At 41.0% G+C, this 14547-nt stretch overlaps 1 protein-coding gene across 1 annotated transcript; it reads left to right on the top strand.

Moving 5' to 3' along the window:
* The first annotated feature begins 429 nt into the window (after window positions 1-429).
* LOC112216565 (5-hydroxytryptamine receptor 5A-like) lies at window positions 430-12660 on the top strand. Its single transcript, XM_024376550.1, has 2 exons — window positions 430-1155; window positions 12258-12660. The coding sequence occupies exons 1-2, from the start codon at window positions 430-432 to the stop codon at window positions 12588-12590; spliced, it is 1059 nt and encodes a 352-aa protein (XP_024232318.1). The 3' UTR covers window positions 12591-12660.
* The last annotated feature ends 1887 nt before the right edge of the window (window positions 12661-14547 follow it).

Here is a 14547-nt window from a genome sequence, read left to right as displayed (position 1 = left end):
ATGCAGAGGATTGCAATTCCATTGGATTGGGGATAGTTTAACCAAAATATGCCACAAGACCTAGAATTGCCTTATGTGTATCCCACAAAAAATGTTCACTGTTACAAGCTAACTTTTTAGATGAATTTAAGCAAAATTTCCCAAAAATTCTGGACATTTACCGGAAAGTTTCCTGACCCTTTGTAACCCTAGTTGGCATAGACTGCATTCATGGTAAACGCTGCATATGTCGGCTCAATCGGAAATTACCTTTACATTTCTATCACGCAATTTGTAACTCTTCAGCAATACAGATGAATAGAGCACCTAATAAGCTTCTTCTTCTATCTCTCTCTACACTGCAGGATATCAGAAGCCTTCCCTGTGACAGACCTGTCTGACCATATTCAGCCAGCTGGGCTGTGTGACCACTGCTGAACACTGTTGAACATGACTGAGCCCAACATGAGCCTAGTGACCACCAACATCAGCGGGGCTGGGAGCGACAACCTGGGGTATGGAACAGGGAACTTCTACCGTCCGTTTTCGGTGTTCAGCGTGCTAACCCTCACCCTGCTAGCCATGCTGGTGGTGGCCACCTTTGTTTGGAACCTCCTGGTTCTCCTCACCATCCTGAGGGTGCGGACCTTCCACCGTGTGCCCCACAACCTGGTGGCTTCCATGGCCATTTCAGACGTGATGGTGGCTGCCCTGGTCATGCCACTGAGCCTGGTACACGAGCTCAATGGGCGGCTGTGGAAGCTGGGCCGCGTGCTCTGCCAAGTGTGGATCTCCTTCGACGTGCTCTGCTGCACGGCCAGCATCTGGAACGTGACCGCCATCGCCCTGGACCGCTACTGGTCCATCACCAGACACTTGGAATACACGCTCAAGACTCGCAAGAGGATCTCCAATGTGATGATCGTACTCACCTGGCTGCTGTCCTCAGTCATCTCCCTGTCGCCACTGTTCGGCTGGGGGGAGACCTACTCAGAGGAGGGCATGGAGTGCCAGGTGAGCCAGGCACCCTCCTACACCATCTTCTCCACCTTCGGAGCGTTCTACCTGCCGCTGTGCGTGGTGCTCTTCGTCTACTGGAAGATCTACAAGGCGGCCAAGTTCCGCATCGGCTCGCGCAAGACCAACACCATCACGCCTATGGCTGAGGTGATTGAGGTACTTCTGTTACCATAGTCTTACCCCGTGCCAGGCGGGTAAAACTGGTTAGAATTACATTTGTAAAAAAAAAAATCGAAAAAGTTTTTGGTTGTAATTATTTATTTTTCAACTAGTTTTGCCCGCTGGATGGTTGGTTGTTCCATGTGGGATCCACATGATGAACTACCAGTAGGCTAGCATGGCATTAATAATCAGATGATTTCATTACCTTATTATTACTTTGACACACTCGTAAAGCTCCTCTGGCATTTTTGACAGACCTAATCAACCCTGATCAATGTTCAGATAATGGTTGCCCATTCCAACACGATCTGAATCATTATCTGAATATACATCAATTATATCAGTGTCATTATACCTTTCTCATATATGCTGTTGCTCTCATATCGGTTGCTGGGCCATTAGTAGAAAACCATGTCATCTACACAACACATTCTGAGCTGTGTTCTGATGGTGTTGTGATGGTGCTGCAGGATGTGTATTGCTCTCTAACGCTTGTGTGTACTGTATCTCATACTCAACAGACCAAATCACATGGAGGCATGTACACAAGTATGTTTGTGCATAGGCCCACACACACAAATACACACACACAAATATACACACAGAGGGTGGGAGATAATGTGTTCCCCACACAGACGGACATTTAATCCATGGCATTTAATCCAAGGAATAATCAACAAGCAGTGGAAAGTGAAGAAGGGCCTGGTATTAATGGCTATAGTACCCAAGCTTGTTCAAATTGAGCTGCCTCCATGTTGCCTCCACAAGGGTTGGGGTCCATTCAAAAAAATTATATAATTCTAAATTCTGGAATTCAAGCATGAAGTGGAGAATTTACTTGGAATTGAATTGGAATTGTAAAAATACATATAATTGGAATTGAATTGAAATTTAGACTGTCTGAATTGGAATGACATTTAAAACAAAAATTGAATGGAATTGCCATTTAGGCTGTCTGTATTGGAATTGATCAGGAATTGTAAAATAAAAACATCCTTGGATTGGAATTGGAATTTAGAATTGTAAAACTTCAATTGTATTATAATTGTGCAAGTTCCAGTTACTGGAGTTGATTATTTAGCATTGAAATTGAATGCACATGTTGTTTTAAATCATTTCAACACACTACTGTGAACATAATGTTTGATCAAATATTTATAACTATATACAGTACTGTATATGCATTACATTAAAATGTTTTCTAATGAGGATGTGCAATATGTTTCCAATGTATTTATTTTGGTCCCATTAAAAGGATAGTTCACCCAAATTTAATTTTGGTTTCCTTACCCTTAAGCAGTCTATGAACTACAACATTGTCATTTTGTAATTTGGGTGGACTATCCCTTAAGGATGCTTTGTTAATATACACTGAGTGTACACCTTCCTAATATTGAGTTCCACCCCCTTTTGTCCTCAGAACAGCCTCAATTTGTCAGGGCATGGACTCTACAAAAAAGTGTTCCACGGGGATGCTGGCCCATCTAGACTCCAATGCTTCCCACAGTTGTGTCAAGTTGGCTGGATATCCTTTGGGTGGTTGACCATTCTTGATACACACAGGACACTGTTGAGTGTGAAAAACCCAGCAGAGTTGTAGTTCTTGAAACCCTCAAGCTGATATGCCTGGCACCTACAGTATTACCATCCCCCGTTCAAAGGCACAAATCTTTTGTTAGCTCATTCACCCTCTGAATGGCACACATACACAATCCATGTCTCAATTGTCTCAATAAGGGATCATAGCTTTCACCTGGATTCATCTGGTCAGTCTGTTATGGAAAGAGCAGGTGTTCTTAATGTTTGGTAACTCAGTGTATAGGGGCTTAATTCCCGTATTGTTTACTAAATTATTCTTTATTGCTTACATTTTAGCTTTGGAAAAATATGTTTGAAATGGTTTCAGGGGGCTGATTAACACTTCCCAGCATGCATAAATTATTCGTTTGTACATTTATTTTTATCTACTCTGATCTGTTAGTAGTTGGATTTATTTATTTATAGCTTAGGTTGTCCTACCAATTTTATGCTCACTATCTTCTATAATCAGTCTGAAAGGAAAAGGTGGGTGATGAATTATTCCAAATCTTGTAAATGTGCCATTTGGCTGGATATCAATTAAGCAATAATACATGAGAGGCCATGTGTTATGACATTTTTATCATGGCTGTGATGTGGTCATAGCCATGAGGCGAAACCGGCTCAACTGTATTACAGTTTTTATACAATGGGTTACCAGCATTAAAATCAAGATTATTTCCCAAACCATCCTTTTTTTTTAAACAAAAAAAAAATGATGCTACATTCACTGAGACTGGATGTCAAGTGACATTTTAGGTGCTCTCTGGTCGTTAGTTCTATTCGTATTGACTGCCATGTAAAGCAAAACTACCCGAGCGCTGGTTGATAGTTCCAGAACCTTGGTTTCTAGGGAGGCTGTACATGGTTCTGAAAACAGCGCACGTCTGGTCTATGCGTAGGAAAATTGAATAACGGATCAAAACATTGTATAGGGGAGCTGTCCATGGATCTGAAAACAGCACTGAAACATTGTAGCAAATACATTACAACAACAGATAAGAATAGAAACCACAATGACAATTATTTTCATATAGTCACAGCACCGACAGCTATTAATTTATGATACTGAATTGCACATTTCCACGAGGCAGAGCTCATTCTCCTAGGTTCTCATAAATGCAGCCACGACGATTCTCTCTGTCTATTTCCATTGGATTTTTGTGGTTCTTGGTTTCTTCATTTTTGTCTTTTTTCACGAATGAGTCTGGCTTCAGTTTGTGATTTCCTTCATTGCATCTTTGGCAAAAGTGCAACTGCAAATCAAACCACACCTTATTCAGTAGGTGGCGTACAAACTCCAGAGAATATTATCATTCTCCTGTTTTGAAACAGTTACCAGATCGATGTGTATACCCTTTTCTGACAGCCATTCCAGAAAGCACTTCACTGCCCAGTTGGTTTGTCTTGATGTAGCTAGCTTCTTCACTTTGCTCCTTTTCTATGTTGTCTATACCAGGGCTAACATTACAGATTTTTGCATGTCTAACGTTAAAGCTAAGCTCAGGTTGCTGGTCAACTTGCTCTTCTTCTTGTTTAATTTCTTTAATGTCCTCCTCCTCTTCTTGTTGGCACCATTCATTAAACATTAGTGGGAAGAAAAAAAATCACGAGTAACTTTAAAATCATCCATGATGAGTTACAGGTGCTAAGACTAGTAGTTGTAAAAGTAGTTGTGGTAGTGCGTTGCTAGGTAACGACGTAAAGATTCCACTTTAAATGAACGTGGCCATGTGTATGTTTTCTCATTTATCATGGGCAGGAGAGGCTCTAACAATGGGAATTCTAAACCACCAGTTGTATAATTGGAATTAAACATCAGCCTGAAGGTCATCATCATTTCAGAAAATGGCCTGATGTGGTGTGCAAATAAAATTATTTCTTATTGCTGTGATATGGATATAACAGATAATCAAAGACAGACCTGCTGGTATTTCAACACACTTATGAACACATCATTTTATGGAACCCTAGATAAAAGCTGAAAAAAGTGAATCCAATGACCTAGTCTTTGTCACTAATAAACACAATCATGGGTGAAAATTCTAACGTCTGTCCAAATACACACACATATTTGCATAAATCCCAGTGTGCCTTCAGAGTGAACTTCATAATTACCACTGTGTTTGCTTGTGATAGACATGGTTGTTTCATTCAATTCCCCTTCACTGGGTGCCTAAATTAATATTTTATCCATGAAATCAAACCTTTTATGACAATACATCACATATCATATAAGGCTGTACCTCAACAGCCTAGTTTTACCATAACACACTGGTCTGAAAGTCTTGGTTTGTAGGCCACATTGGGCAAGTCACATTATGCTGGTTTGCAAAGTGATATGTAATTCCTATTGGAATCCAGACAGAGTTAGCATATCCAACAACTGGGACCGGTTGCACCAGTTGGTCATAAGTGGGTCATAACTCTACATCAGATGTTAAATGCGCTCTACATTGGACCTAAAAATGATACCTGTTGCGCCACCTGGGTGTAAGCCCTTCTACGCCTAGTAGAGACAGGTGTAGGGTTTTAAATTAGGACTATCTTCATCATGATACACACAGAAAATAATAGCAATATTTAACAACATCAACAGGCTTTTTACGTTGCCTATGAGCCAATAGCAAAACAATACACTTGATGTATGCTACATTATAGCATGCTAAATGTGTCTGATCAGTGGTAGACTAGCAAACGAAGCCAGAGTTAAAATAGCCAATTACACAGATTAACATTCAGTGAAGCAAAACACATTCATTGGCCGTCAGACAGGTCAAGGGCTTTTGGTTGGTAAATAGGCTAAGGTACTACACATGTAAATTACTAATTACCCACAACCTGCATTAAGAATAACTTCTAAGGTAGAGTTAATTATACAAAGGAGACCGATTTAACCATCTAAACTGGAACAACTATCTCAGCAACGGGTTCAAGAAATCCAACTACTAACGGATTGTATTAGTTTAGAAAAACGTATGTTATTTATCTTTGTATAGCATGAGATCAATTAATCAATGTACATGCAAATACACAAATATTGAAACAAACAATTAAAAAAAATATCTACCTACAATAGAGCACGCTGGGAAATATAATAAAATGGGTGTGGTTTTGAGTTCCTCCGTGTTTAAACATGAATTAAGTAATGTCAGAAGCTAGTTGATTCATTACTTACCAAAAAGAGCTGCAAATTCCAATAAAACTACATCACGTTTTGAAGTTCACTTTTCCTGCTTTGTCGAACAACACCATCATAACTCTAGCGAAAAAGTTTTGTGGGTCAGAGTGCAGTATTTATTTCGTTTCATAGCACAAACGTTTGTTAGCATGTTTCTCACACTGGTTTTAGCCGCGGATGGGTTGCCAAGCAACATGTGCCTCAGAGGGAGTCAGTCTGTATTGCACTACATTCCCATGAATTGTGAAACTGTATGAACCGAGCAGCTAGCGTGACAGGTCAAATGTTTTTGAAAAATGTCAGCTAATAGGGAGAAGTACCTAACAAAATAACAACATTATGGCATTCTCTAATCACATATAATAGAGGTTTCGGGAATATTTGTGGACACATTTCTTACTTACTCAACCTTTTTAACTCTATACAGAGTAAGAATTCCATTCAACTCTGGTTATTAACACCAACACTCAAGTTATTTTACAGCACCGAGTGTTAATTTAAATCCTGAATTAATAAAGCTCTCATTTATAGAGAAGGAATTTCACTCTACCTTTAGTATTTTTGCTTTATTTGGACATACAAATATTACGAAAGGTGGAGAAGGGAACTGAACCCTGTTCTGGGGGAGAACACATATGCTTGTTGCAGGGAGTGTTGCCAAACATGCCCACAGCTCTACAAGATTCTCTCACTTCTATCATGAATCTTGTTTCAAAATAGCATTTAAGCACTTAACAACATGATATGTAAATGTTACATTGAATATAAATACAGTGGGGCAAAAAAGTATTTAGTCAGCCACCAATTGTGCAAGTTCTCCCACTTAAAAAGATGAGAGAGGCCTGTAATTTTCATCATAGGTACACTTCAACTATGAGAGACAAAATGAGAAAAAAAATCCAGAAAATCACAATGTAGGATTTTTAATGAGTTTATTTGCAAATTATGGTGGAAAATAAGTATTTGGTCACCTACAAACAAGAAATATTTCTGGCTCTCACAGACCTGTAACTTCTTCTTTAAGAGGCTCCTCTGTCCTCCACTCGTTACCTGTATTAATGGCACCTGTTTGAACTTGTTATCAGTATAAAAGACACCTGTCCACAACCTCAAACAGTCACATTCCAAACTCCACTATGGCCAAGACCAAAGAGCTGTCAAAGGACACCAGAAACAAAATTGTAGACCTGCACCAGGCTGGGAAGACTGAATCCGCAATAGGTAAGCAGCTTGGTTTGAAGAAATCAACTGTGGGAGCAATTATTAGGAAATGGAGGACATACAAGACCACTGATAATCTCCCTCAAAAATCCCAGAACCACACGGGGGGACCTAGTGAATGACCTGCAGAAAGCTGGGACCAAAGTAACAAAGCCTACCATCAGTAACACATTACGCCGCCAGGGACTCAAATCCTGCAGTGCCAGACGTGTCCCCCTGCTTAAACCAGTACATGTCCAGGCCCGTCTGAAGTTTGCTGACTCCCCATCCCGCATGCGTAATCATCGCCTGACACTAATTAGCATAACGCAACGGACATAAATATCCCTAGAAAATATTCCTATTCTTGAAAATCACAAATTAAATATATTGAGACACAGCTTAGCCTTTTGTTAATCACCCTGTCATCTCAGATTTTCAAAATATACTTTACATCCAAAGCTAGACAAGCATTTGTGTAAGTTTATCGATAGCCTAGCATAGCATTTTGTCCAGCTAGCAGCAGGTAACTTGGTCACGGAAATCAGAAAAGCAATCAAATTCAATCGTTTACCTTTGATGAACTTCGGATGTTTTCACTCACAAGACTCCCAGTTAGCTAGCCAATGTTGCTTTTTTCCAAAAATTTTATTTTTGTAGGCGAAATAGCTCCGTTTGTTCTTCACGTTTGGCTGAGAAATCGCCCGGAAATCACGAAAATGGCGAAAAATATTCCAAATTAGCTCCATAATATCGACAGAAACATGGCAAACGTTGTTTATAATCAATCCTCAAGGTGTTTTTCAAATATCTATTCGATAATATATCCGTCGGGACAATTAGTTTTTCAATAGGACCGATTGGAGTAATGGCTACCTCTGTATTTTACACGAGAGTCACCCTGGGAGCCATCAGGTGACCACTTACGCAATGTAGCCGCCTACGGCTATTCTTCAACATAAATGCGTAAAACTACGTCACAATGCTGTAGATACCTTGGGGAAGCTGGTTGATAGCACATTCACAGCTCAATAGGGACTCATTGGAATGCAGCACTTTCAAAATATGGGGCACTTCCAGATTGGATTTTTCTCAGGCTTTCGCCTGCAACATCAGTTCTGTTATACTCACAGACAATATCTTTACAGTTTTGGAAACGTTAGAGTGTTTTCTATCCTAAGCTGTCAATTATATGCATATTCTAGCATCTTCTCCTGACAAAATATCCCTTTTTAAACGGGAACGTTTTTTTTCTTCCAAAAATGAAAATACTGCCCCTAGAGTCGCAACAGGCTAGAGGCATTTGGATGATCCAGAAGAAGATTGGGAGAATATCATATGGTCAGATGAAACCAAAATATAACTTTTTGGTAAAAACTCAACTCGTCGTGTTTGGAGGACAACGCATGCTGAGTTGCATCCAAAGAACACCATACCCACTGTGAAGCACGGGGGTGGAAACATCATGCTTTGGGGCTGTTTTTCTGCAAAGGGACCAGGATGACTGATCCGTGTAAAGGAAAGAATGAATGGGGCCATGTATCGTGAGATTTTGAGTGAAAACCTCCTTCCATCAGCAAGGGCATTGAAGATGAAAGGTGGCTGGGTCTTTCAGCATGACAATGATCCCAAACACAAGCATTTCAAGGTCCTGGAGTGGCCTAGCCAGTCTCCAGATCTAAACCCCATAGAAAATCTTTGGAGGGAGTTGAAAGTCCGTGTTGCCCAGCAACAGCCCCAAAACATCACTGCTCTAGAGGAGATCTGCATGGAGGAATGGGCCAAAATATCAGCAACAGTGTGTGAAAACCTTGTGAAGACTTACAGAAAACGTTTGACCTCTGTCATTGCCAACAAAGGGTATATAACAAAGTATTGAGATAAAATTTTGTTATTGACCAAATACTTATTTTCCACCATCATTTGCAAATAAATTCATTAAAAATCCTACAATATGATTTTCAGGATTTTTTTTCTCATTTTGTCTGTCATAGTTGAAGTGTACCTATGATGAAAATTACAGGCCTCTCTCATCTTTTTAAGTGGGAAAACTTGCACAATTGGTGGCTGACTAAATACTTTTTGCCCCACTGTAAATGTGTTTTAGGTGTGTCCCTATCTCATAAAAAAAGGTTTGGTGATTTGTGTAATTGTTTTTACAGCATGGAGCATTGTTTCCCACAATGTGCCAAACCATTCAGAGACATTTTTTAACAGCTTTAGCTTGTCAATGATATTCAATAATTGGGATAATGTTTTACATCTTTATGATTGTATGTTTTAATATGAAAACCATCGTATTGTCTTATTTTATATATTTAACATTTTAAGATAATTCCCTTAATTCCTGAGAGTTTTCAGAATTCAGGAGACATTTTGAGGTTTACCAGAAATCCCTCTTAGTTCGTTATTAGGTCAAGTTGGTCTTTGGAATCTGCCATGAATTGAGGTAGTAGGGTTCAGTTTGGATTGAGTTGAAAGAAGGGAAGGAATTTAATTATGTGAATTATTGTGGCAGAATATTGAATTAGGAATTGTATTTTTTTCTTGACTTAGAATTGATGGAATGTATAGGGAGAGGGAATTGAATTTAAATTGAATTTGTGGAAATGACCCAAACCCTGGCCTCTACTCTCTCTGGCTATATTCAATAAGTAAACAGTAGCATACACTTTTAGAATTGGCTGCTACAAAACAGCTCAAATGTATTGCGGCTAGTTCACTGATTTGGAGATGGTTGAAAGTAGACTTCTTATAGACTGGTAGGTCATTGGGAAATATCCTTTAGCTTTCGTATGTTTTATTAAATTACACCGCATTCAAACAATAGAAACTAATTGGCACCTAGCATGAATATTTATCACCATTATACACCCTCAGTAAACACTCCCTCTAGTTTTCACATAAATTAATTAGACAGTCAACTATCACCCTCTAGAACTGTGGTATTTCAGCTGAATTAGCTTAGTCAATTCATTTTCTAGGGAGAAAAGTTAGGCTGTTTTATCTGTGGTATGATAGTTTGTATACATGGGTGTTTGGATCAAGGTCAGCCCAGTTAACAGCGTGTACAAAAGGAGTCGTGAATATTAGGCGTGATAGCATCTAAACACAAGGAAGCACGCAGACCGCGGTAGGAGCCCTACTGGAAATTTCACACAGCATTAACACATCCTAACATGTTCCATGGCATAACTTGATAACCTGTTTCCAATACATTTGAAATGTATTCAGGAACAACAAACGCTAGCTTTTCAGGGATTTGTGAACACAAATACAGGTTGAATACTTGTTTACGTGGTACAATGACATTTGTTAGTGTGTAATTATTGTACTTGCAACACCTTTTTAAACATGACTGTGTCTGGTAGGGTATCTTTTGAATGCTCTTCAAGCGGGCTTACTTTCAAACCATGTTTAAACGCAATCCCCAACCCCCTGGTATGGCTCAGTAGAGTAGAACCACTGTGTTCTAATAGGAAATGATATGGATATTTAGACTACTGCTACTTGGTATATAAAAAGAATCAGCTATGTTTAATCCAGTTGAGACTATCAAGCAATATCAAACAGGGTTGTTATTGCTTATGTCTTGTGTATTACTTTCGTTTGCATGTCTTCAAGAGATTCTCCTGTACTTTTCCTGCACCATGTTATTGCTCTCTCTTTCTCTCTCTTCTGTGTCCATTGAATTATTGGGCCCGATATCTGTACTTAAAGTATTACATCCATATACACTGTCAAAGAGGCAATCTTGGATTCAAACAACAACAAAGTGTACACTGAGGGATGGGACTAGAGAAATGTAACCAATATCAAATTCACAGACAGATCTATGGATGCAAGGACTGGCCATGAATGAGATAAAAAGTACACAATGTATCTTGTGTGGTGATGTGGTAAGACAGTTGAACTAAGTTTGTGAGGCATTTATAAATTATATTCTTCAAGAATCAATGGCTATATTTCATCAAAGCACACTAATTGGCCCAGATTCCCCTTCAAACTGCAACCCCCTTTTCCACAGTACCTCAGGGTTCAATATACTCTACCCTTCATTTTGGCATCAGCCACTTCCCCCTAGACCCTGTGCTTTTAACCCATATCCTCTCCTGCAAATGGAATGAATCTCTCCATTTGTCTCCCTGGCCTCCTGACCCTTATTGATTTCTGTAAGAATTTACTTTTTCACACCGACGTCAACTAATTCTGACTAAGCTCTTTATACATCTCTACATTTCAGTCTTAGAGCACCTGGTGTTGTTGTTGCTGCCAATAGGCTGCCGGCCTATCTGTCACTCTAGTTTTAATATACCAGGGACCGGGTCCCTATTTAGTGCACTTCTTTTGACCACTGCCCATAGAGGGCCATTTGGGACGCGCAACCCAGATGTGATCTGCTTGGAGGAAAGTGTAGGTTTGTAAACAGCTCATGCATGATGACCTGCAGCGGTCAGTTGTAGAGACAAGCACTATTTCATCAGGCTCCTTATAACAGGGCGGGTGCCTGGAGAGGAGAAATGGGCGGAAAGATTGAAGGATGGTGTTTTCATTCCATTTATTCTGTGTGAGGCTGATGGCTTTTGATTTGATTTGATTTATTAGGATCCCCATTAGCAGACGCCAATGGCGACAGCTAGTCTTACTGGGCTCCGACATATAACGAAAACACATTACAGACAAAAGACTTTACATACAGACAACAAGTAGGTCACATGGGGGAGAGGCGTTGTGCCATGAGGTGTTTCTTTCTTTGTTTTTGAAACCAGGTTTGCTGCTTGAGTTCTGCTTGTAGTTTATGACCTGTAGCGTGGCTGATTGATTCATCAGACACTATTTTGCTTGTTTTTGATTGATACGTTTATTGTCTTGCCCACAAGGTTCAGCTATCTGTCTAGTTGCTCAATTATCTAATTCATTGGCTTGTTCTTTTACTGATGAGTATCAATTTGATGACTGTTTGATTGACTAAGTGACTAATTGACTGAGAAAAAAATAAGTTATGGCTTATGTAAAATGAACAAATGTAAAACTGACCGCCTGCAATTAAAAACAGATTGATTGGTCGGTTCTTTAATTTCTTAATTGGTTGACTGATTGGATTGACTAACTGATTGGCTGACTGTTTGATTGACAGGTGAAGGAGGCATCGGGGCAGCCCCAGATGGTGTTCACTGTGCGCCACGCTACGGTGACCTTTCAGATGGACGGCGACACGTGGCGCGAGCAGAAGGAGAAGAAGGCGGCGCTGATGGTGGGCATACTGATCGGCGTCTTCGTCCTCTGCTGGATCCCCTTCTTCCTCACCGAGCTCATCATCCCACTGTGCCACTGCGACATTCCACCCATCTGGAAGAGCATCTTCCTGTGGCTGGGCTACTCCAACTCCTTCTTCAACCCGCTTATCTACACCGCCTTTAACAAGAACTACAACAACGCCCTGAAGAACCTGTTCTCCCGCCAACACTAAGCCTGGGGATGAGGGCTGGAGAACGAGGGCTGGAGGACAAAAGTGACAGTGTAAAATAACGGTTAAAATCAGCGGGTCCTATCGTCTCTGACCACAGAACATTGGCCATAATTTTCATTTCATTTAACACTGAGGCTGGGGCAGAGACTAAGGCTGAGACCACAGGAGGTTGGTGGCACCTTAATTAGGGAGGACAAGCTTGTGGTTAATGGCTGGAGCAGAATAAGTGGAATGGTATCAAATACATCAAACAAATGGGGTCCACGTGTTTGATGCCCTTCCATTCGTGTCATTCCAGCCATAATTATGAGCCATCCTCCCCTCAGCAGGCTCCTGTGGCCGAGACTAAGGCTGGGGATAAGGCAGAGGCAGAGAATGGGGCTGAGGCTCAGGCTCAAGCTGAACCACACGAACAGCCACTTCACCAGGAGGCTAGCTCTATCAGAGCTAAAGAGCAAATCTGACAAACCAGAACAGGCTCTATTAGCGTCTCCTTTCCCAACTCTGCATCAACCAAGTATTTGCGAATCAGCTTGTTGAAAGTTTTCAGAACTTTTATGATGTTTTTACATCAAATCAAGTTTTATTTGTCACAAATTTTAAAAAGCTGTCAAAAAGTTAATTTACATAACAATAATGAGGCTATATACAGGGGGTACCGGTACCAAGCCAATATGCGGGGATACAGGTTAGTCGAGGTAATTTGTAAAGTGACTATGCATAGATAATAAACAGCGAGTAGCAGCAATGTAGAAACAAAGGAGGGGGGGTCAATGTAAATAGTCTGGTTGGCCATTTGTTTAGTTGTTCAGCAGTCTCATGGCTTTGGTTGTAGAAGCTGTTAAGGAGCCTTTTGGTCCTAGACTCCACGCCGCAGAACCACTTGCCATGCGGTAGCAGAGAGAACAGTCTAGGACTTGGGTGACTGGAGTCTTTGACAATCTTTCTCCACACCGCCTAGTATATAGGTTCTGGATGTCAGGAAGCTTGGCCCCAGTGATGTACTGGGCAGTGCGCACTACCCTAGTGCCTTATGGTTGGATACCGAGCAGTTGCCATACCAGTCAACAGGTCAGGATGCTCTCGATGGTGCAGCTGTAGAACTTTTTGAGGATATGGTACCCATTCCAAATTTTTCAATCTCCTGAGGGGAAAAGTTGTTGTGCCCTCTTCACAACTGTCTTGGTGTGTTTGGACCATGATAGTTTGTTGGTGATGTGGACACCAAGGAACTTCAAACTCTCAACCCGCTCCACTTCAGTCCCGTCAATGTTAATGTGGCCTGTTTGGCCCTCCAATTCCTATACTCCACGATCAACTCCTTTGTCTTGCTCACATTGAGAGTGAGGTTGTTGTCCTGGAACCACACCGCCAGGTCTCTGACCTCCTCCCTATAGGCTGTCTCATCATTGTCAGTGTCCATGACTACCACTGTTGTGTTGTCAGCAAACTTAATGATGGTGTTGGAGTCGTGCTTGGCCACGCACTTGTGGGTGAACAGAGAGTACAGCAGGGGACTAAGCATGCACCCCTGAGGATCAGTGTGGCAGTTGAGGATCAGTGTTGATTCTCTGTTGAGGATCAGTGTGGCAGATGTGTTGTTGGGCCTGGGGATGGCCCATCAGGAAGTCCAGGAACGAATTGCAGACGGAGGTGTTTAGTCCCAGGGTTCTTAGCTTAGTGATGAGTTTTGAGGGCACTATGGTGTTGAACGCTGAGCTGTAGTCAAGGAACAGCATTCTCACGTAGGTGTTCCTTTTATTCAGGTGAGAAAGGGAAGTGCGGAGTGCTACAGAGGTTGCATCAACTGTGGATCTGTTGGGCCGGTATGCACATTGTAGTGGGTCTAGGGTTTCTGGGATGATGGTGTTGATGTGAACCATGACCAGCCTTTTTACCTCATTCATGCTGGTAGAAATGAGGTAAAAACAGATTTAAATGTTCCTGCATTAAAGTC

This window comes from Oncorhynchus tshawytscha, linkage group LG16 (assembly GCF_018296145.1).
Source record: "Oncorhynchus tshawytscha isolate Ot180627B linkage group LG16, Otsh_v2.0, whole genome shotgun sequence".
In the NCBI taxonomy this organism is placed as follows: domain Eukaryota; kingdom Metazoa; phylum Chordata; class Actinopteri; order Salmoniformes; family Salmonidae; genus Oncorhynchus; species Oncorhynchus tshawytscha.
This window is presented reverse-complemented; position numbering and strand designations above follow the sequence as displayed.